Source organism: Microtus pennsylvanicus, chromosome 11 (genome assembly GCF_037038515.1).
Source record: "Microtus pennsylvanicus isolate mMicPen1 chromosome 11, mMicPen1.hap1, whole genome shotgun sequence".
Taxonomy (NCBI): Eukaryota; Metazoa; Chordata; class Mammalia; order Rodentia; family Cricetidae; genus Microtus; species Microtus pennsylvanicus.
In genome coordinates this window covers 38,644,307-38,664,635 of record NC_134589.1, presented here as the reverse complement: position 1 = coordinate 38,664,635, position 20,329 = coordinate 38,644,307, and the positions used below count along the sequence as shown (strand labels likewise).

General features: G+C 45.6%; 1 protein-coding gene across 7 annotated transcripts in view; it reads right to left on the bottom strand.

Annotated features, from left to right (window-relative positions):
• Rffl (ring finger and FYVE like domain containing E3 ubiquitin protein ligase) overlaps window positions 1–20,329 on the bottom strand; it is a 65,581-nt gene that overhangs the window by 4,297 nt on the left and 40,955 nt on the right. For 3 of the 7 annotated variants that reach the window (XM_075991381.1, XM_075991383.1, XM_075991382.1), the window contains exons 2-6: window positions 12,248–12,435; window positions 6,516–6,926; window positions 3,109–3,192; window positions 2,136–2,346; window positions 491–514 (exon numbers count right to left, since the gene is read on the bottom strand). In XM_075991381.1, the coding sequence (XP_075847496.1) occupies window positions 491–514; window positions 2,136–2,346; window positions 3,109–3,192; window positions 6,516–6,926; window positions 12,248–12,427 (910 nt within the window). In that variant the 5' untranslated portion in view covers window positions 12,428–12,435. The remainder of the gene's footprint in view (window positions 1–490; window positions 515–2,135; window positions 2,347–3,108; window positions 3,193–6,515; window positions 6,927–12,247; window positions 12,436–20,329) is intronic. The other 4 variants (XM_075991384.1, XM_075991385.1, XM_075991387.1 and 1 more) reach the window with 3 other exon arrangements.

Here is a 20,329-nt window from a genome sequence, read left to right as displayed (position 1 = left end):
AATAGGGCTCGCTTGGCTCACCACCCTCTTTTCAGTTTTGCTGGCAGACACTAAAGTGGGCTAAGTGCAGTACTGTATAAGCCTTTCATTTCAGCACTTGGAAAGCAGAGGCAGGTGGATCTCTGAGTTTGAGACCGGTCTGGTCTTCAAAGTTGAATTCTAGGGCAGCCAGAGCTACACAGATAGACACCATCTTAAAAACAAAACAAACAAACAAACAAAAAAACCACTCAAATAACCTCTCTGAACGTGTAGACTTCCCAGACAGACTGACCATGGTACTCCTCACACAGGGCATCTGCTCCAAATTAGCTAAGTCCCTAGACTGCTGTGGCCATCCTTTATAGTGGTGGGGCAAGGAGAATGCCTGATTCTGTGCTTTCTGTAAACACATATGCCTACAATTCTTAGACTGGGAGCAACCAGCAGGATTGCAAACAGGAAAACAAAAGTAAGAGCCTTAGCCCATCCTTAACAAACAATCACGTACCGTTTTGGTTGTCATCACCAGACACTGGAAAGGAAAGGAAAAGATATGTGAATGCGAGTGTGACAGTACAAAGGCAGTCTCCCACCACCCTGCTGTCACTTCTCAACTCCGGGCAGCTCTGGGCCAAGAATGGGACCTGGCTGGAATCTGAACAGGCAGGCAATCACCCACTCTGTGTACTAAGAACTCACATGGAGCCCCTGATGTTCTGACAGTGACCACTGTGTCAGATGAAAGGTCACTTCATACACAATATCCTTTAATATTGCCTCTGAAGCCATCGTTGAGGTAAAAATGAAGAATTAGGTATGTCAATGAGCCAAGGGTTCTGTCAAAGCTCCCGCATGTTATTGCCAGGCATTGTGGTACATGCCTATCATCCCAGCACAAGAGGCAGAAGAAGGATCATGAGTTCCAGGCCAGTCTGAGCTATGTATCGGGAGCCTGTTTTTAAAAACTACAGGGTGGTGATGGTGCACACCATTGATCTCAGCACTCAGGAGGCAGAGGAGGGTGGATCTCTGTGAGTTCGTTCTTTGTTCCTGATCTACAAAGCGAGTTCCAGGATAATCAGAACTCTTACACACAGAGAAACCCTGCCTCAAAAAACAAAACCAAAAACCACAAAGAGGAGGAGCAGCACCAGCACCACAGGACAGGGTAGTTCACACTTTTAATCCCAAGCACTTGAGGGACTCTGTGAGTATGAAGCCAACCTAATCTCCTGCTCAGCCAGGGATACAGAGTAAGATCCAGAATTAAACAAACAAATCTACTCCCAAAGTCTTTGGGACTCTACCAAGACTCTTGAAATAATCTCCAAGAGAAGAGAGACTTCCTTGTTAGGCCCCAAGTCTACAACCAGTGCAGTAAGATTTCTCCTAACTTGGTAAATCTTCAGTTATTCAACTTTATTAGAGGAAGGCCTGAAGCTTGGCTTTAACCATTTATCTATCATACGAGGGATCAAAATGCTCAAAGAACTAAATCAGCTGGTGATAAGAAATGTCCAGTACAAAATGGCCAAAGGAAGGGTGAGGCGTGGAGCTCAGTGACAGAATGCCCGCTCAGCACGTGGAAGAAGACCCTAGGTTTGATCCCCAGCACCAGGGGGAAAAGCTCAAGCTATTGCTAGTATGCTGGGGATGCAGCTTCATGGCAGAGTGCTTGCCTAGCCAAACATGTTTCCCTCCTGCATTTAAGAGAAAAACATCTACAATGAATTAGTGTGAGGACAGTGTAAAACATTTAAAATGACACCACCATGCTTTAGGAAGTGAGCACAAGAAAAAACCCAAGCCCACTATATGCTAGAATTTGCTTTCCAACCCAAAACTAATTCGAATTAAGTACTGTTGGTAGTAGAAATGAGTATGGAGTGTGTGTTGTGTGGCAGGAAGACATTGGGCTTGGGAAACCCTTAGTTCAAATCTTGGCTCTCTAAGTAGTACTAATAGAGTCTACTGTATAGGCTGCTCTGAAGATTAAACTGTGTATTCAACGCGTGTCCCTAGTCTTGGTAGTTGAGAAGTACAAATGTGTAGGCTGGCTTCCTCCGAGATCAGATCAAGTCAGTTTGATGCCATCACAAGTGAGATGGCAGCAAAGAGCTTTCTGTTCAGTCACCACCCAGACAGCCCCTCACCCAGGTGCTGGAGTCCTTTCTGATCCTTGTACAGTCGAGTTACCCTCTCCATCAGTTCCCACTTCTCACAGCAGCCCTTATAGTTGACAAAGTTGCGAGCCAGAATCTCCTTCAGCTGCCGCACTGTCAGGCTTTCAATGTCCTCCAGGTGGGTCAGGTCAGATAGTGAGGCTCTCCGGCCTGGGACGAAGCTGTCCTCTGAGCCAATGGACTGGAATAGCAAAGATGTGATTGGTTGATTCAGTTCTTGTGTTCTTTAAGACCATCAAAATAGACTGGTCTTTCCCTGCCAGTCATGTTGTCTTTGTACACTCACATAGCAGAACTACGCATACAAGGAGCACTAGTTAGTTGGCCAGAGGGCCCTGATGCTCAATGCTGATGCCTCCACTAAATATTAGACATTATTTTTCAAATTGTTTACCATCTTGAGCCTGTTACCCTTCCCCAAAGGAGAGACAACTGTCCTGACACACAGGGTTCCTGTGGAAAGTAAATGAGGCAGTACAGGAAAACCCAGGTATGGTGCCTTTCTCAGTACAGACCTCCCTGGCAGGAAATCACCTAAGTTCTATGGCCCCTCAGAATCATGCTCTTCACTGGACCCTTGTGTTGCTAAAGCATGAAAGCCTCATCTACTTCCTTTCCCAACAGTGGCTACTGCACCCTGGGCACACAGGACAAGAACAAGACTTTCACAGAAGCACTCTGCGCATGCCCTCTGGCAATTCTTGGAAAGCCAGTGTGGGCCAGGAGGTTCCCATCCTCCATGGTGGCCAGCCTCACATCTGCGCACTCAGACTGACAGCAACAAATGTTAATCTAGAATGCTATTACTAAACTCAAGGACTTGAGGACTGTCCTCACAAACTGACCCTTCTTGTTCCACCTGAGTCTGCTGAGGGTCTAGGAACATCCCAAGAAGACCAGGGAAACAGCAAAGGCAAAGGCACAGACCGAGCAGAGGCCCCACCTGGGTCTCATCCTCGGTAGGTACTCTGGCTGTGCTCTCCAGGAAGACGGGCTCCTCGTGGTCCTGAGACACATGGCCAGTGGCCTGTGGGAAGAGAAAGGTGCCATCACATCCACAGAGATGTCCCAGTGACTTACATAGCATGGGCCTCTTTCAATTCATATAAATGTCCAAATTGTATTCCCATCACCCCCCAGAAACCAAGGATCCCAAAGAAGTTCTACAAATGCCTGCTTTCTAATAGCAACTGTTTCAGGCAGACAAACAATACAAATATATTTCAGTGGATGGAGAGCTGCATCAAGAACAAGGGTGCTTGTCAAGCGGCGATGGCACACACACGCCTTTAATCCCAGCACTCCGGAGGCAGAGGCAGGAGGATCTCTATGAGTATGAGGCCAGCCTGGTCCACAGAGCTAGTTCTGGGGACAACCAGGACCACACAGAGAAACCCTATCATAAAAATAACAAACAAACAAACAAAAAAACCAAGAGTATTCTAATTCTGCCCACCGGTAAGGGTGGCATTGGCTGCTACATATTACTAGTTTGCTCTCAACGTGGACAGTTGAGGTGAAAGTTTCTCTCTACTCATCTTCAGAGATAACTGTGTCTCTGAACACTATGTCAAATGTCCTCCCCACATCCTCCATCCATTACCTGGTTCTGCCTCTGGACCAATGTCTACTAGTTTTTCCAAACGCCTCATTCACATCCTTAACATAAATCTTCCTGGCTTCCTCAACTGACCATCACTACCCCAAGGCACACTCTGCAGTATCTCACATTCTAGAAATGTGTTCTAACTAGTAGGACATACTCAGCTGCTTAAATGTGTTTCATGAATTTAAGAACCCAACACCCTAAGACTACAGAACACAATGGCTCAGCTTCGTTCCAGTCTATTCAGCATTCTAGTTTCCCGAAAGGGCTCACTTTTGCCAAGAGTGGTCAGAATTGTGACTTCCTAACTCTATTAACCACTTAAACAAACAAACAAACAAACAAAACTTTCGCCACAAACTCCCACCTAGTTCCTCTTCCCTCCCAGCTGCCTCCAGGCAAAGGGCCTATGTGAGCTCCTAACAAAAGACGTGCCTGAGTTCCACACCTTTGATCTCTGCATTCAGGGGGCAGAGGCAGGCCGATTTCTGAGTTTGAGGCCAGCTTGGTCTACAGAGCTGGTTCCAGGACAGCCAGGGCTACAGAGAGAAATCCTGTCTCCAAAACCAAAAACAAAACAAAGACACAATTTGGGAAACTAAAGTAACCTGACAGCTCTAGCCATTCATCAAGAGAAGCAAACAATTACAATGGAAACAAAAAAGCAGAGCTTAAAACACCCAAGCGATGACAGGAAGTCATACATATGGGGAGGCAGCCAACAGTGTCTTCATCAACATCTCTGGTTTCCTTCTAGTAGTGTGATGTAGATATGGTACCCACTGGCCACTCAGGTACTGTCTGTCACCTTGGGGTTACTTTGGGGTCTTCCAGAGGCTAATCTGTTCCTGAGTACATAGTTTTTGAATGTCTTCTATTCCCTAGAAAGAGCACCTGGAATTCATACTGCAAATATCTTCCCAGTTTGCCTACTGGGTAAATAAAAACCTACGACCAGTATCTATCTGTCCACTATTGTGTTTATTGCACACACACTTCCTTCCCTAGCAAATACAGAACCCTGGTAGGCTAGAGCTAGAACTGTAAGATTTGCATCCTTGCTTGCTACACCACAGCCTTGCCCAACTTCCCCATGCCTGTTTCTCCTGTTTACAAAGTTCAGGTATCACCAGAACAGAAGTAAACTGACACTAACTAAAGTTCTCTAAAATCTCAAGTGGAAAAGTACCCAATAACACACAATACACTGTATGCCTGTTGGTGTAAAAAAAATTCTGGTTAGTGACAAAATGGTAAGTTTATCATATTACACTGAAAATCTCCTGAAGGTCTGTTCATTCTCCAACTCTCCCCTTCCTCTTTTGAGACAGAATCTCATGCCTTGAACTCCCTCTGTAAAAGAGGCGAGCCCGATCCGTGTGCCTCCATCTCCCAAGTGCTAGGATTAAGGTATGCAGCGCCATACCTGACTTGTATGAAGGTTCTTCATGGAAAAAATACTTACTCTGATTCCTCTCCTTGTTCACTACACAAAGACTTGAGTGCTCTAAAAATCCAAGCAAAAAAGAGATGTATAGCAGCAAGAGGTAAAACCTCCCCACAGACCAGGAGCCAGAGCTTAAGAAAGCATTAATGACCAGCTGCTTTCATGTCGGCCTTTATATGTGTTAAGGGCGGAATAAGCGCCAGTCCTGGCAAAGAAGCTGACCATAGACAAGAGGCACAGCCTTCCATGTCATCTGCGGGAGAGGAGCTGCCCCTCCTCAGCAGAACTCCATAGATATATATGGTAGTTGAGCCTCTCTGCAACCTAGCGAGCCCAAAGGGGTCTCTTCCATTGTTCTAGGCTCAAAGTGTACCCCAAGGAGTCAGAGACAAGATAATTGTGGGGTTGGTGGTATAGCTCACTGGGAGAGCCCTTTGCCCAGCATGCTTAACAGCAAAAATAAACAAAAAACAACTGGGCGTGGTAGTGCACGCCACTAATCCCAGCACTTAGGAGGCAGAGGCAGGGGGATCTCTGAGAATTTGAGGCCAGCCTAGTCTAAGAAGCAAATTTCAGGTCAGCCAGGGCTGTTACACAGAGAAACCCTGAAAAGAGGTGGAGGGAAGGGAGGAGGGGGAGGAAGAGAAAGGAAAGAGGAAGGGAGGGAAGGGGAGGAAGAAATCACTGGATATAGAGTCCTGATCAAGGTCCTAATCTCACAGTACCCATGCCCTGTAGCTTGCAGCATTGGTGAGGGACTTCTGTAGATCTGGGTGACACCAACACTCCTGACAAACCCAAGAGTGGGTGTCATGCTCAGCTCCTCTTTTGCGGGCTTCCCCTGCGTACTACAGACTGCATGGTCAGCCTGCCCCTCCCGGCTCACCATTAAACAGCTCCCACACTGTGACCAGGGCAGTAGCAAGGCCCCTTCGCAGGGCTTCCCATTTCTCCCCTCCCTGCCCAGTCAGGACAGACCAGTCAAAAGGGCAGTAAGCTGGAGGGCAAATTTGAAATAAACTAGAGAAGTAATTGTGACTTTCTTCAAAGTATTTCTGGAGCAATGAATTTTTTTTTAAGTCTAACTAGGGTATTAAGGTATTACAAATGAAATCCACAAAAACATGGTACCAGGTCTACCATCCCCGAAGTCAAAACATGAGCCTAATGACCAGGAAACACCACTTTCAGAACCAACAGGCAGAAAAGGCTTCACACCATTCCCACAATGCAATAGGAGAGGAAAATGAGCCCTGGATCAGCCACAGAGATGAAGAGACTGCAGGCAGGTCCCTACCTGGTTTTCCTGAGCTGGGGCTAGGGGAACAGAGGTGGCTTGTGCAGGGGAAGAAGGGAGGCCAGGTGAGGTAGGAGGCACTGTGCTGGCGTGAAGCTGGGTCAGGAAGGCCTGCTGCTCAGGGAAGTCCTGGGTCAGCGTGGGAACATGAGTCCTGTTCGCCTCAGAGATCACAGGCTGCTGGCCAAGCACCAGAAACACCAGCTCTTCTTTCTCCCGGCACATTTCAGTAGAGATGTCGTGGAGGCTGAGATAGTCCCTCAGGTCCTTCACCTTCATCTTCATCAGTTCCTCCCGCTGGAAGGCTGTGGCTCGGAACCGCAGGCAGAGGAGGCAGAGGCGTGGACCATTCCCCTCTTGGCTTGAACAAGTCATGCAGAAATTTTTCTTACAGTCCAAGCAGGTCTGCTGCTTAAGCAAGAGACAGAGAGGAAAATGTCAGCTCGGAAGAACAAGGCCACCAGGGTCAGCAGGACCTCCTCCCGTAGCTCCTGCTCTACTCAACTGTTCCGTATATCCAAAGTGTGAGCCACACGGCAGTTTTCAGATTAAAGGCCACTTGGAGGTGGCAGACCACCTGTGCTGTACCCACCAACAGGACACCTGACATTTATACACTATGCATATATAATCATTTACACTTATAATTTTTCATTTATGGCTTATGGAAGTTTTGTTAGTTGGGTTTTTTTCCAGAAAGGATTTCTTTGTGTATCCCTGGCTGTCCTATAACTCCACTCTATAGGCCAGGCTGCCCTTGAACTCAGAGATCGGCCTGCCTCTGCCTTCGCCTCCAAGTGCTGGGACTAAAGGCATATGTCACCACCGCCCAGCAGCTTATGTGATTTTTAATCAATAGTGACACCATATTTAGAATAAAAAAGCTCTGTCTTTTTATTCAAGTCTCCATTTCAAATACCATTCAGAGTATAGGTATGTTACATTGGCCTCTCATGCACTCCGTTTCTCTACCTGTAAAAAGCAGTGAAAACAGGTCATTGTGGAGATGCAGAATAATGCACTGAGGCAAACCCGAGACATAATGGGTCCTAAGGGGAGGAGCTGGGGTTCAGCTCCTATCTGTCTTGTTTTTCAGTGCTTGACATTGAACCCAGGCCCTTTTGCAAGTTAGGTAAGCACCCCGCCACTGAGCCACATCTTTAATCTTTGGGATTTTTTTGTTTGTTTAATTTGTTGTTGTTGTTGTTTTTCAAGACAGTGTTTCTCTGTGTAGCCTGGCTATCCTGGAATTTACTCTGTAGACCAACTTGGCCTTGAACTCAGAGATCTGCCTGCCTCTGCCTCCAGAGTACTGGGATTAAAGGCCTGCACCACCACTGTCCAAGCAGCCTTTGTTTTTGAGACAGGGTCTCACTACGGCTCAAACATTACAGATTACGGCAATGTTACCATAGCCAGCTAACAGCCATTGTGAATACTGGTGTCAACAGAATTTACTGTGATGCGCTAGGCATTGGTGGCGGCGCATGCCTTTAAACCCAGCACTTGGGAGGCAGAGGCAGAAGGATCTCTTGAGTTTCAAAAAAGCCTGGTCTACAAAGAGAAACCCTGTCTCAAAAAAAAAAAAAAAGAAAGAAAGAAAGAAAGAAAGAAAAAGAAAAGAAAAAGGAAAGAAAAGAAAAGGAAAAGAAAGTATTATAATGCTACAGTAAGACCTGGCTTATCATTTCATTCTCAAATCTCCTTAAAAAGTAAGTATTAGTGTTCCTCCCCAATTTACAAAGAGAGAAACCAATAATTGGGAGATCAAGTACTATATTCAAGGTCAGATACTAACGTCCAGCCAGGATTAGTCAGTACCCTCTCCACAGAGACTGTTCACAGGTGTCCCTGCAATGGCCGGGAAGTAGGTGGTACACGAGATCACTTCCAGATAAATATTTGGATAGGACGAGGGATTGGGATGCTAGCTTCTCTCCTTTATGAAAGCACACAGTGTCTCAGTTTAGAGACAAGTGTGACTGACTCACAAGCTGGCACTGCCTGGTGCAGCTCTTCCCACAGTCACAGACGGCACACCAAGGGTGCTCAATCTGCAGGCTGTGCAAGTTACAGTGACATTTGACTGAGCTCTGCTCAGCCAATGATAAGTCACTCTCCCAAGAGCTCAATCCTCAACACCTGGAGAGCCAGCTACTCAAGGGCACCTTTTTAAGACGTTAGCAGCAACTTTCCATTTCACGTTCCCTTAAATGTTACATTAGCTCCCATGTTCCTGCTTCCTTTGTTCTCAATATGGAAAGCTATTCAGCTCCAAAAACAACTGAGACCCATTCTCAGAGGCAGGATGAGGGCAATCTTTGGGTGGGGTTGAAGAGCCCACGTAGTGTTTGTCTACATGTCATCCACACAGTCCAGGCAAGCAAGAAGACACAACCAGTTTCCTTCTCTACTCAGCTTAAACCAGACAAGAAGCTATGCAGAGATTGAAAAGAACATGTGGCCACACCAGCAAAGAGCAGTCATGCAAGTGGAAAATGGGAGCCCTGAGTATTTGGGGTTCAATCCTGATGCCTGGCTAACAATGAAGAGGCTGCAGTGTCATGTGGAGTAGTACGAAAGTCAATGCAGTTTGACAAGACTGAGCTCAATATAATTATAAAACCTGTGTTGTTCAATCAGCCAAATCCAAATCTCTCTCTTCTTCAAACGTATGTAGCTTCTAGATGCAAGATCAGAAGGCAAGGATGACAACCGAGTTTCTGCTACCCCTGCCAGCCAGGGACTCTGAAGCCTACCTCTGAACAGCTCTAAAGGAGGAGGGAAGCACTTGAGGCTAACAGCTTGCAGTGCAGTGGTGGGAGACAACAAAGAAAGGCAGCGGGCTCTCAGCAAACAAGGGAAGAACGCAAAGGAAAGATGTGAGTAAATTCTAACCAACAGATCAATCCAGAGTAACAAAATAGCAAGAAAGATGACTCAGAAGAGGTTCTGGGCCTGTACTGAAACAAGAGTTACCCAGCAGCCAGCCTTGGCCAAGGAACATGCCTTGGCTTTTTCCCCTTCACCAGGCTGTCCTTACTTCCCCGGTGCATCCTCAACCAAATTCCCTAGCACTGCACAGGTCCACATTTTCATCCTGCTGGCTTCTAACTGTTAAAATATCAGAGATCATTTATATAAAACGTCGTAAGGCAGATGCTCCCCCTAGTCCATCACAGGTCTTCTCAACACACCCCAAAAAAACCCACTTCTGCTCTACATCTGAATACTATGCCCAAGCTCCAACCTAATACAGCCTCCTCCACTACCTCATACCGGTCCAGCTCAAGAAGCTGGGCACCAGAACTCACTCTGTTAGGACCACTGCAACACCGTAGGTAGGCATTACCAGTACAGACGGGATAGTTGCTTGTGGCCTGCCCCTTCTCTCCAGGACTGGGAACCTGAAGGATGAAGGGGACATACCTTACTTGTATTCTCTCTACAAGTCTTGGCTGTTGTCTGTGCTTTGAACCCAGTGAGCATGTAGAAAATACTGACCACAATGAGAGATGAACAAACAAACAAACAAAAAACAATGGTAGGATCCATGGGCAATTCAACTACTTCTAAAAAAGCTATTTTAAAAGTATACTTGCAGCAGAAAACATCCTTAATATTCACAAAATTCACTGTAAATCACACTAAATTAATTCATAATTTAGAGCAAGAAAATATTGTACCAATATTATCTTTCATCATCCAAACCGGGACCCCCTGATGGAATGCTTCAGGCCATGGTGGCTTTCCTCGTCTGACTACAAGCTGTACTCTGCCTAGACCTGTCTGTCCCACTGCAAGCTCTTCATCCCTGTCTGCCTGACCAGACACCAGCTAGATTTTTTTTTTTTTTTTTTTTTTTTTTTTATTATTTGGTTTTTCGAGACAGGGTTTCTCTGTGGCTTTGGAGCCTGTCCTGGAACTAGCTCTGTAGACCAGGCTGGCCTCGAACTCACAGAGATCCGCCTGCCTCTGCCTCCCGAGTGCTGGGATTAAAGGCGTGCGCCACCACCGCCCGGCCACCAGCTAGATTTTTGCACTTATTTTCAATGGGGGAGAAGGGCAATTTTAGTCATCCCCATGCTCCCAAGAACCTAAGCCTGTTACCTGTCATCTTGAACTTGATGCTCTGTGTAAAGTCTGAGATCTGAGTTTGATGCCTGATTCTAGTACTTAACCATGTGATAGTGAGGTACTGTTTGAGGTACTGTGTTTTTACTTAAATCAATCAATCTCTCTTCTCTCTTCTCTCTCTCTCTCTCTCTCTCTCTCTCTCTCTCTCTCTCTCTATCTCTATCTCTCTATCTCTCTCTCTCTCTCTCTCTTTCTCCAGGATTTCTCTGTGTAGCCTTGCAACTTGCTCTGAACTCAGGGATCCACCTGACTCTTTGTGCACCACCACCACCCCACTTTCTTTTTAAACTCTAACACTTTGTCAAATGTAAAACAGGATTTGGTGTTTTCTAAAACTAAAATAGTTACTGTGGGGATTAAATGAAACAAACAAAAATCTATACTAGTTGGGCACTGGTGGCACATGTTTTTAATCCCAGTACTAGGGAGGCAGATCTCTGTGAGCTGGAGGCCAGCCTGGTCTACAAAGCGAGTTCCAGGACAGCCAGAGCTACATAGGAAAACCCTGTATCGAAAACATAAATGAAACAAAGGGAAAAAAAAAATCTAAGCAAGGAATAGTGGCATAGCTGTAATCTCAGCACTTGGGAGGCTGAGGCAGGATTACCCTGAGTTTGAGACCAGTTAGATTAACACAGTGAGGCAGAGGCTAGCAAACTAAGACCCTTTCTCAAAAACAACAAAATCCCAAAACAAAAGTCAAAAGTCTTAGTAAAATTAAAGGTCTAAATTTAAAAAAAAAAAATTAGCTTTATCTTATGTGCACTGGTGTGAAAGTGTCAGATTCCCTGGAACTGAACAGTTGTAAGCTGTCATATGGATGCTGGGAATTGAACCCAGGTCCTCTGAAGAGCAGCCAGTGCTCTTAACTGCTGAGTCATCTCTCCAGGCCAAAATGTCAAAATTTTTGTTGTTGCTTGAAACAGGGTTTCATTACATAGCTCAGGTGACCTCGAACTCACCACACCAGGTGTATTTCACCCTCCTAGCCTAAAACTTCAACAGTTCCTCTCATACAGTAGAAAGGACAAAAGGGTTATTTCCCCTGGTTTCCCACTGTCACCATCTCATCCTCAAACCCTCCTAGCCATTGCAGGCTACCAACCTCTCGTTCTACAGGACATGTACTGTCTGAGGGCACAGTAAAGGAACAGCCATACCCCAGTGCAGCCTATTGCACATGGTGTCTATGCCAGTGAGTGGGCTCCGGTCCCTCTGCTAGGGTTTCCTTGTCTCTCAGGAAGCTCTGAAAGGCTTTTGATAATGAGGACAAGGTTAATCTGCAGTCAGGCCTTGTATGCAACAGCTAACAGAATCAACACCTGCCCTGTTTCCAACACGGTGCTGGGCACACTTAGCCTCATTTTATTCCCAGCACTAGAACAGGGCACTTCACAGCTGGGGCAGAGGTATATATAAATGGTGAGCACTGAAGCTGCTGGCTGTGTGGGGGCGGCTGCTCCAAGTCTATGCTGAGATGCTTTGCCTTCACTTGTACATTCTATGAGTACGACAGGCATGGGACCCCAGCATCACACAGGGGGGAGCTAGGTGGCTGGCCTGAGGTGCTGAGGTCACAGCGCAATGACACTTACCTTTCGGGTTGTGCTTGCAAAGTGGACCCCACAGGATTTGCAGCTTGGTTCCGAACCCATGGGGGAGGGGAAGGAGCTGTATCCAGGGTTGGAATAGGCTTGGGCCCTGGCTCCCTGTGGTGGTGGGGCCTCTTCAGGCTGTCCATCCAAGCAGAACCAGTTGCAGCAGGATGCCCACATGGTAAAATCTGGTATAGGAGAGGAAGAGGTAAGAGTGAGGATGGACCATTACTGAAGTTTTATCCCTGCAGGCACAGGTAAGGCAGGACACATCTCCACACCTGCTGAGTATGAGGTCACAGCTTCAGGGGCCATGGAGGCTTGCCACCTCTTCTACCACCACAGTTAGTGTACCACCCGAGCAAAGTGCGCTGCCAGGCTGGTATAAGGCTTTGTAAGGTAAAGAAGTTAGGACTTCTTTAATCTGAAATCTCACTTCATTAAAATTCATTCTTTTTTTTAAAAAAAAAAGATTTATCAATTATGTACATTTATACCTGCACACCAGGAGAGGGCACCAGAGTTCATCATGGATGGTTATAAGTCATCTGTAATAAGCAATCCGTCATTAATGTGCTGGGAATTGAACTCAGGACTTCTAGAGAGCAGCCAGTGCTCTTAATCTCAGAGCCAGCTCTCCAGCCCTAAAGTTCACCTTACCTTACAATTACAACTAGTTTAACACCTACTTTGTTCAAGGGCATCACCTTGCCCTGAGGCTCAGACAGAACTCTGTCACACACACTGACCAGAGTGTGTGCACTATAAATGGGCAAGCCAGATGCAGTGACATATATCTATCTGCAGCTCCAGCCACCTACCTAGTTGAGACAGATGAGGAGGGATAACGTGAGCCTAGACAATACAGAAAGGTCCTCTCTCAAAAAATAGCATATAAACCAAACAAGCTCAAAGAAGTGTACAGGTAACATTAGAGACTGTAAGAATCCAGGTCTTCTGACTCTAAATCCAAGGTCTTCTCCTTACATCAGGCCATCCTGACTTTCCCTTCCCACCAGCCTATACAAAGACTCTTACTCCACAGTCCTGCTCATCCAAACCTCTATGGGTGCACTGTTCTTATTTGTGTGTATGTGTCTCTGTGAGAGCCACAACTGCAGAGGCCAGAAGAGGGTTATCAGAAACCTTGGAGCTGGAGCTCCAGGAGGTTGTAAGCTGCCCCATGGAAGCACTTCTAACAGTTTGCTACACTGACCATTTATTTTCTTCTCTCAAACTTTAGCTCATCTAAAGCAGGGACTATTTCCTATTGTCTATACTGGATCCTAGCAGCACTGGGCAAGCAACAATGGTGGATTCTTTAATAAGGAATGTTACATTTATTCCCATCACACATACCAAATTTAGGTATTGAGGACAAAAGAGAATGTTTTTTTAAGTTCACAGAAAACAAAAAGGATCCAGCCTCTCAAACATCAGAATGACCTGATGACAGTGAGATCTACTAACCCCAAGCACTGCTGGGAGACAAGAGTGCAGCAGACAGCAGAGTAAGAAGTCAGCTGTGGACATTCTGAGCTGAGCTCTTGGCTCAGAGATGACAGATGAGTCATCTAGTGTTGTTATTCAATAACACACACACACACACACACACACACACACACACACACGAGGATACTTCCTGCATTGTCTCTTTTTAACAACGGCATTTTCATAGTTCAAAGACAGCAAATTGGAAGGAACTAAGAGGCAAATCAGTCCAACGCTGGTCATTATATGGAAGAACAGAACAGGGTACAAGCAGGGAAGGGAATGCTCCAAGCCCCAAGAGTACAAGTTTAGACTTGACTGATGTGGGAGTCCCTTCTGTATGCTGTGATTACCATTAATGGATAAAGAAACTGCTTTGGACCTATAGCAGGGCAGAACTTAGCTAGGTGGGGAAAACTAAACTGAATGCTGGGAGAAGGAAGGCAGAGTCAGAGAGAAGCCATGTAGCCCCTCCGGAGACAGACACTGGGAACTTTACCTGGTAAGCCACAGTTGTGTGGCGATACACAGATTACTAGAAATGGGTTAAATTAAAATATAAGTGTTAGCCAATAAGAAGCTAGAGCTAATGGGCCAAGCAGTGTTTTAAATAATATAGTTTCTGTGTGATTATTTCAGGTCTGAGCTGCCGGGTAGTAGGGAAACAACACTTGACTTCTTTCAAGCTTTTTAAGTTTTCTAACATGGCCTCTGACACACTTGTGACATAGGTCATTTTCCTCTGTAAGTATGCTGGACTAACACCTGACTCCCTGACCTGACTCCATGAGAAAAGGGGATGTGACAGTACTCAGGTTGTCACACAGGTAGCTTAGTAAGGGCTGCTGAATAATCAAGACTCAAGACGTCTTGCACACATCAAAACCATTTGTTCCCATCTCTATCGATTATCTGAACCTCTAAGTTACCAAGGAAGAGAGATCAAATTATGCCTTACTGCAAATTCATAGTACACATGACATAGTGATAAAGAACATGTCACACATGCATCATAAGTTAAAATAAATGAGTTTTTGTGGGTTTTGTTTAAAGGTAAGGTCTCAAGCAGCCTAGACTGTCCTTAAACTACATAGGCTAAGATGTCCTGAAACTCCTAATCTTCCGGCATCCACTAGTCAAGTGCACCATCACACCCAGCGTGAAAGCCCAGTTCTTTGTTGACAGGCCATGAGTAGCATTTCTCTAAAAGGGAGTTCCACAATTCTTTAAATCACATGTTGCTATGTCTGAGTGTGTACAGACAGGGTACACATTCCGCCCTGCTCTGCTGCCTGAGGGCCATGCTGTCCACCTCTAACAGGTCACACCCTTTCTACACTTCATATTTGTCCTCTGACACATTACAGGAAAATACAACACTCAACAAATACTAGCGGCTTCTACCTGCACTGTAAAAATGCCTTTAACTACAATTTCCTCGGGGAAAGCAGAGGTTTCACCAGTTACCATGTGGCTCTCTGGGCCTGTCTGCTGGGGGCAAGGCCATGGATGACTCAGTAACTTCTGTTAAAAGCTCTCCTCAGCCAGACATGTAGTACACGCCTTTTAATCCTAACACTCAGGAGGCAGAGAGAAGCAGATCTCTGTGAGTTCAAAGCCAGCCTGGTTTACATAGTCTCAGGTTAGCCAGAGCTACCTCGTTAAACTCATCAAAAATCTCCTCATTCTTACACACACACACACACACACACACACACACACACACACACAAAAAAAAAAAAACCTTTACTAATGCCAATCCCTTTGTTCTTTCCCAGTGCTCAGTAACCATCCTCAGGGAGTTAATGGTCTACCAGAGTTGCTAGAACTCTATGGAGGTTGGTACAGAGTGTGGCAGGGTTGGGGAGTAGAGCTAATACAAAGACGGCAGAGGTGCGACAAGAGTTCACTAATGAGGGACCATACCTAGATATGACAGCAGAGAGAATTAACCAGAAAGCCAGGAACAGAGGCATTTTCTAGGAAAAATAAAAATGATATGTATCATAGGAGAGAGAAATTACAAAATGCTTATATGGGCTAGGGGTAGATGAGGTAAAGGGACACAGTTAACCAGGAACCATGGGAAAAACTTGTATTCCAGGACTCTAATGTGACTACCTTATTTATTTGGGTGCACTTGTGGTAGTAACAGACCAGCAAGGGGTAGGTTAGGAAAACACACTGCTTCAGAAGTAGAGTCCATAGGAATGAGAAAAGGGGCTGGCAAATCTCGGACAGAATTAGCAAGATGTGCCAATTAACTGAAAAGGGGTAGAAAGAGGGTGCAAGGTAAATCTAAGGATAACTAAAGGGGCTTACTCACTAAGATGACATCCTCAGGAGAGAGTGTGTGTAGGTGTGAGTTAAGATGAGAAAAACTGAGTTTCACCACTGTGGGACATGCATGTCCAGGTGTGCACATCTAGGCTGATTTAAGGATTCAAGAACACCTGACACTGGAACTACACTGGGCCACAGTGGGACAAGAGACCGACTGAATGCTCTCAGAAACGCACGCAGAGGAAAACCAACCAGAGAAGGGCAGAGGGTGCCACAGGCGGGAGAACCGCAAGAGTGTTGCTTCAAAGAAATGAACAGTGCTGTCCAATAAGACAGGGAATGGAACACAGGAGGGACTTCAAAATTTCCAAGGCCAGCCAGGTGGCGGTGGTGCACGCCTTTAATCCCAGCAGAAGCAGGCGGACCTCTTTGAGGTTGAGGCCAACCTGGTCTATAGAGTAAGTTCCAAAACTACAAAGAAACCCTGTCCCGGGGAAGAAAAAAAAAAAGCCCAAGGGCTTTTGTTTTAACAAAGTGTGAGTGTATTCTGCTAGAGCAGTTTAGAAGGAAAGCAGCTGACTGGTGACCACAGGAAGAGAATAAGAAACTCAACACCGACTGGAAGAGAAAGAGAAGGCAGCCACTGAAGAGGACCTAGGATCACTAGGGTAAGTGCAGACACACAGACTGCAGAGAAGGGAAGCCATCAGTTGGGGGAACAAGGGCTAGGAGGACAAGGGATTGTGATCAGTAAGGAGCTAACTCACTCCTGGGCAGGGGAAACTCATCTCTTTCACCACTGTGGAATGGAGATGAAGGCAGATGGAAACAAGAGAAGCCAGTAGCATTAACAGAAAAGTGAAGGAATAAAATAAAAAGCGCAGGACAGAGTTGGTTATTAAAATGTTTTCTAGGGATTCATCAAGGTAGAGTATTTAGCATGCTTAGGCTCATCCTCATCGTGACAAAGAGGTAAGGATTCTGAAAAACAAACAAACAGGTATGGGCTGTCATGTAGGTAAAGAAAGGCTGCACGCTGAACTCCAGTGGAATATTACTTTAGCTATGTAAAGATGCATTACATCTGTTCATGTTGCGGAATATTACTTTAACTAGGCAAAGATGTATTACATTTGTTTAATTATGTAAAGGTGTGTTGCCTAAGGTACCTGATTGGTTTAATAAAAAGCTGGATGGCGAATAGCTAGGCAGGAGAGGGATAGGCGGGGCTGGCAGGCAGAGAGAATAAGGAGGAAGAATCTAGGCTTGAGAGAATGAAAGAGGAAAGAACAAGGGAAAAAAAGAGACGCAGAGGCCAGCCAGCAAACAGCAAGCCAGGCATGGAAGGAGCAGGCAAAGTAAGACATAAAGAATGAAAGAAAAGTCCCAAGGCAAAATCTAGATGAAGAGAAACAGGTAAATTAAGTTATAAGAGCTAGTGGGACAAATATAAAATAAAGCCAAGCATTCATAACTAATAGTCTCCACGTCTTTATTTGGGAGCTGGTTGGTGGCCCAAAAGAAAGCCTGCTACAGTACTCCGCCAGCTTAATGAGAGGAAGCAGTCACTATGCTGAGGCACTGGGACTGCAGAAGCAAGGCCCTCATCCAGAAGAGCTTAGGGCCCAGAAGGACACCATGGCTACCCATAGCCACTGCTCAGCACTGTCTCATTCTTCTATCTTGGAAGAACAGCCTACTCAAGCCTTGGCTGCTCTGAGAAGAAGCAGATGGCCCTGTGAGAAGACCTGACTCTTGTCACGTTGTGGCCCCACCAGCCGGTGCTCATCTGGCTATGTAAACTCAGGGAAGGAGAACTGTGGAACGGAGGCAGCACGTGACAAGAGCAACGGTGTCAGACCCCTTAGGCCTGCTCAGTCTAACAGACCAGGTCCAAGCACTCAGTGGACATGGCGCTTGTTCACCAAGATATTTAAATATCAGAAAAGAAACATCTGCTACTGTGGTCAGTTAAAAGTACTCTCCTATCAAGCTGGCAAGCTCTAACTAACAACTATGTTCCCAGTCCCCAGGGCAAGAGGTTATCATGCTGACAACGCCACCGAGCAAACAAAACGCTCTTCTCTCGGAAGGCTCTTCTGGTCTCTCAGCCCTAAACAGACACACAGGCATCAGATGATGTTGCTAAATGACAAACCGGGAAACCAGCTATGGGACGGGGTAAAGAGGACACTTTGGGAAGCCAGTTTCTGTCCTGCAAACCCCTTCCTAGATCTTAAAAAGAAGACAAGGCAAAAACTCCTCAGTTCCCTCCCCCATTCTGAGAAGATGAATTCTGGGGTTTAATCCTCACCAACTGCACTTTTGCTGTGCTTGACTGAAGCCATTCCACCATGTATGAGGGACAGAAAGGTGGAGCGTGAACAAGAAACTGTACTGTCCCCCAAAGAACCCTTCAGGACAGGCAGATGTGGCAAGTGAGCCTGTGGGTTTTGCAACTTCATGGAATACGCTGGTACTTCTGATGCTGAACAGGAAAATTGTGGTGTTAATGATAAGGTAAAATAAATTGCCTATTCCAGGTGGGTTTGGTACAGTCCTAGAGGCAAGAGAGAAGATAATAGTTTCTCAAAAAAAAAAAATCTAGATTCCTAAGTAATTTAAAAACATTCCTCCACTTTGTACAGCTGCCCAAGGCAAATAATTTAAAGTGTATCACTGGCTGTTGTGGGCTTGGCTTCAAAAGGAGTGGAGACAGAAAGGGAACAGATTTCCAATGAGATTCAAAACCCACCTCACTAGCCACCTCATTACTAAAGCAGTAATGCCCCCAAGATTTGCATGCAATCTGTCCTGATTAATTAACCCTCTGTGTGGCAGAGTGGCTCTGCAACAAGAGCTCCACAGAAGCAAAGGGCTACATACAGGAGCTAACACATTCACAGTGAACCCATTGCATACAACCTTACAGATCCCTTAAAAACACCCGGCTGAAGTGCCCTCGAGCCTCAGAAGTGCCTTGTGACACAGCAAATTATCAAAGGGCTGAATCATCTCATTTATCCAGGGGTGGCACACCTATGGCCACTAATGTATTCCTGGAATGGTCGACAGCATCCATGCTCTAAGTGCATAAAGCAAAGCATCCGGTGTTATGGATCGTTAATACAGAATGGGCCGAGTTTCATCTTGTATATTATCCTTAAAAAGCAATTAAAGTACAATTGCAAAGGCTCTGGAGGGAAATGCTGTGGAAGGCCTATCAATATGGCTTAGTCAAGGTTCTCTGAAGTAATTGATAAGTAATTATGTATGTGAGAGGGACAGAACAGTCACAGACCAAACAAATGCTGCTTTTTCTGTCAGACCCCGAGCTACAAGCTTCACCCAGCATCCCTAGCTCATGCAATTCTAACAAGGAGTGTGAGCTGGTCACTTTTCAGGTAAGAAAACCAAGAGAAATAAGTTGCTGAAAGCCACAGAAAGTGGGTAACAAAGCCAAGGCTCTATACAGAAGTCAGTCTACCCTGAAGTTACCCCACTCTGGGTTCTGACTCCATTAGAACTTTTTTTGTTTATGTACAAGCATGCTCCAAGATCCCCTGGGTGCTACAAACTTATCCTTATCACAAAACAAATACAAATTACAGGCCAAGTACCCAGAGGCACAGCTAAAACGGAAGAGATCCTAACAAGTCTAGGTACGGCTGGAGAGCAACTAGGATTCTAACATTGCCAGGACAAGGGGAACCCACATGGTACCAAGTGTGCATCAGTAATGACAGGGGAGAGACAATGTGTACATACATGTGAGAGATGTGTGTGATATACACAAAAACACATATTTAATTCTGTGACTTTGCAATTCTGTTTCCAGGTATAATATACTCACCAAAAGAAATGCATTCATCTAAAGAAAACATTCAAGAATATCCTTGGAGGCATACTGGGGCCCCAAGCTAGACACAGCCCAAATGCATGCCAAGAGCAAAATGGAGAAGTAAACTCTTTTTATGCAACTCTGAGATATATACACAGCAATACAGACAAATCTTATATAGACCTAATGCTGACTAAAAGAAACAGGGAAAATGTATGTATATATACTAAATGATCACATTTAAAAGGAGCTAAGTCATTCTAGTGTGGCAATTAGGACAGTGCATCCTGGCAAGATGGCATATCCCGAAGCTCCACCTACTTGGGAGACTAAGGCAGTTAAATCACTTGAGCCTATGAATTTAAGGCCTGCCTGAGCAACACAGAAAGACATAACCAATCAATTGGGGGGAAAATCAAGAATAGTGGCTGTGCTTGGAAAGGATAGGTGGAAGGAGGCACAGAAAT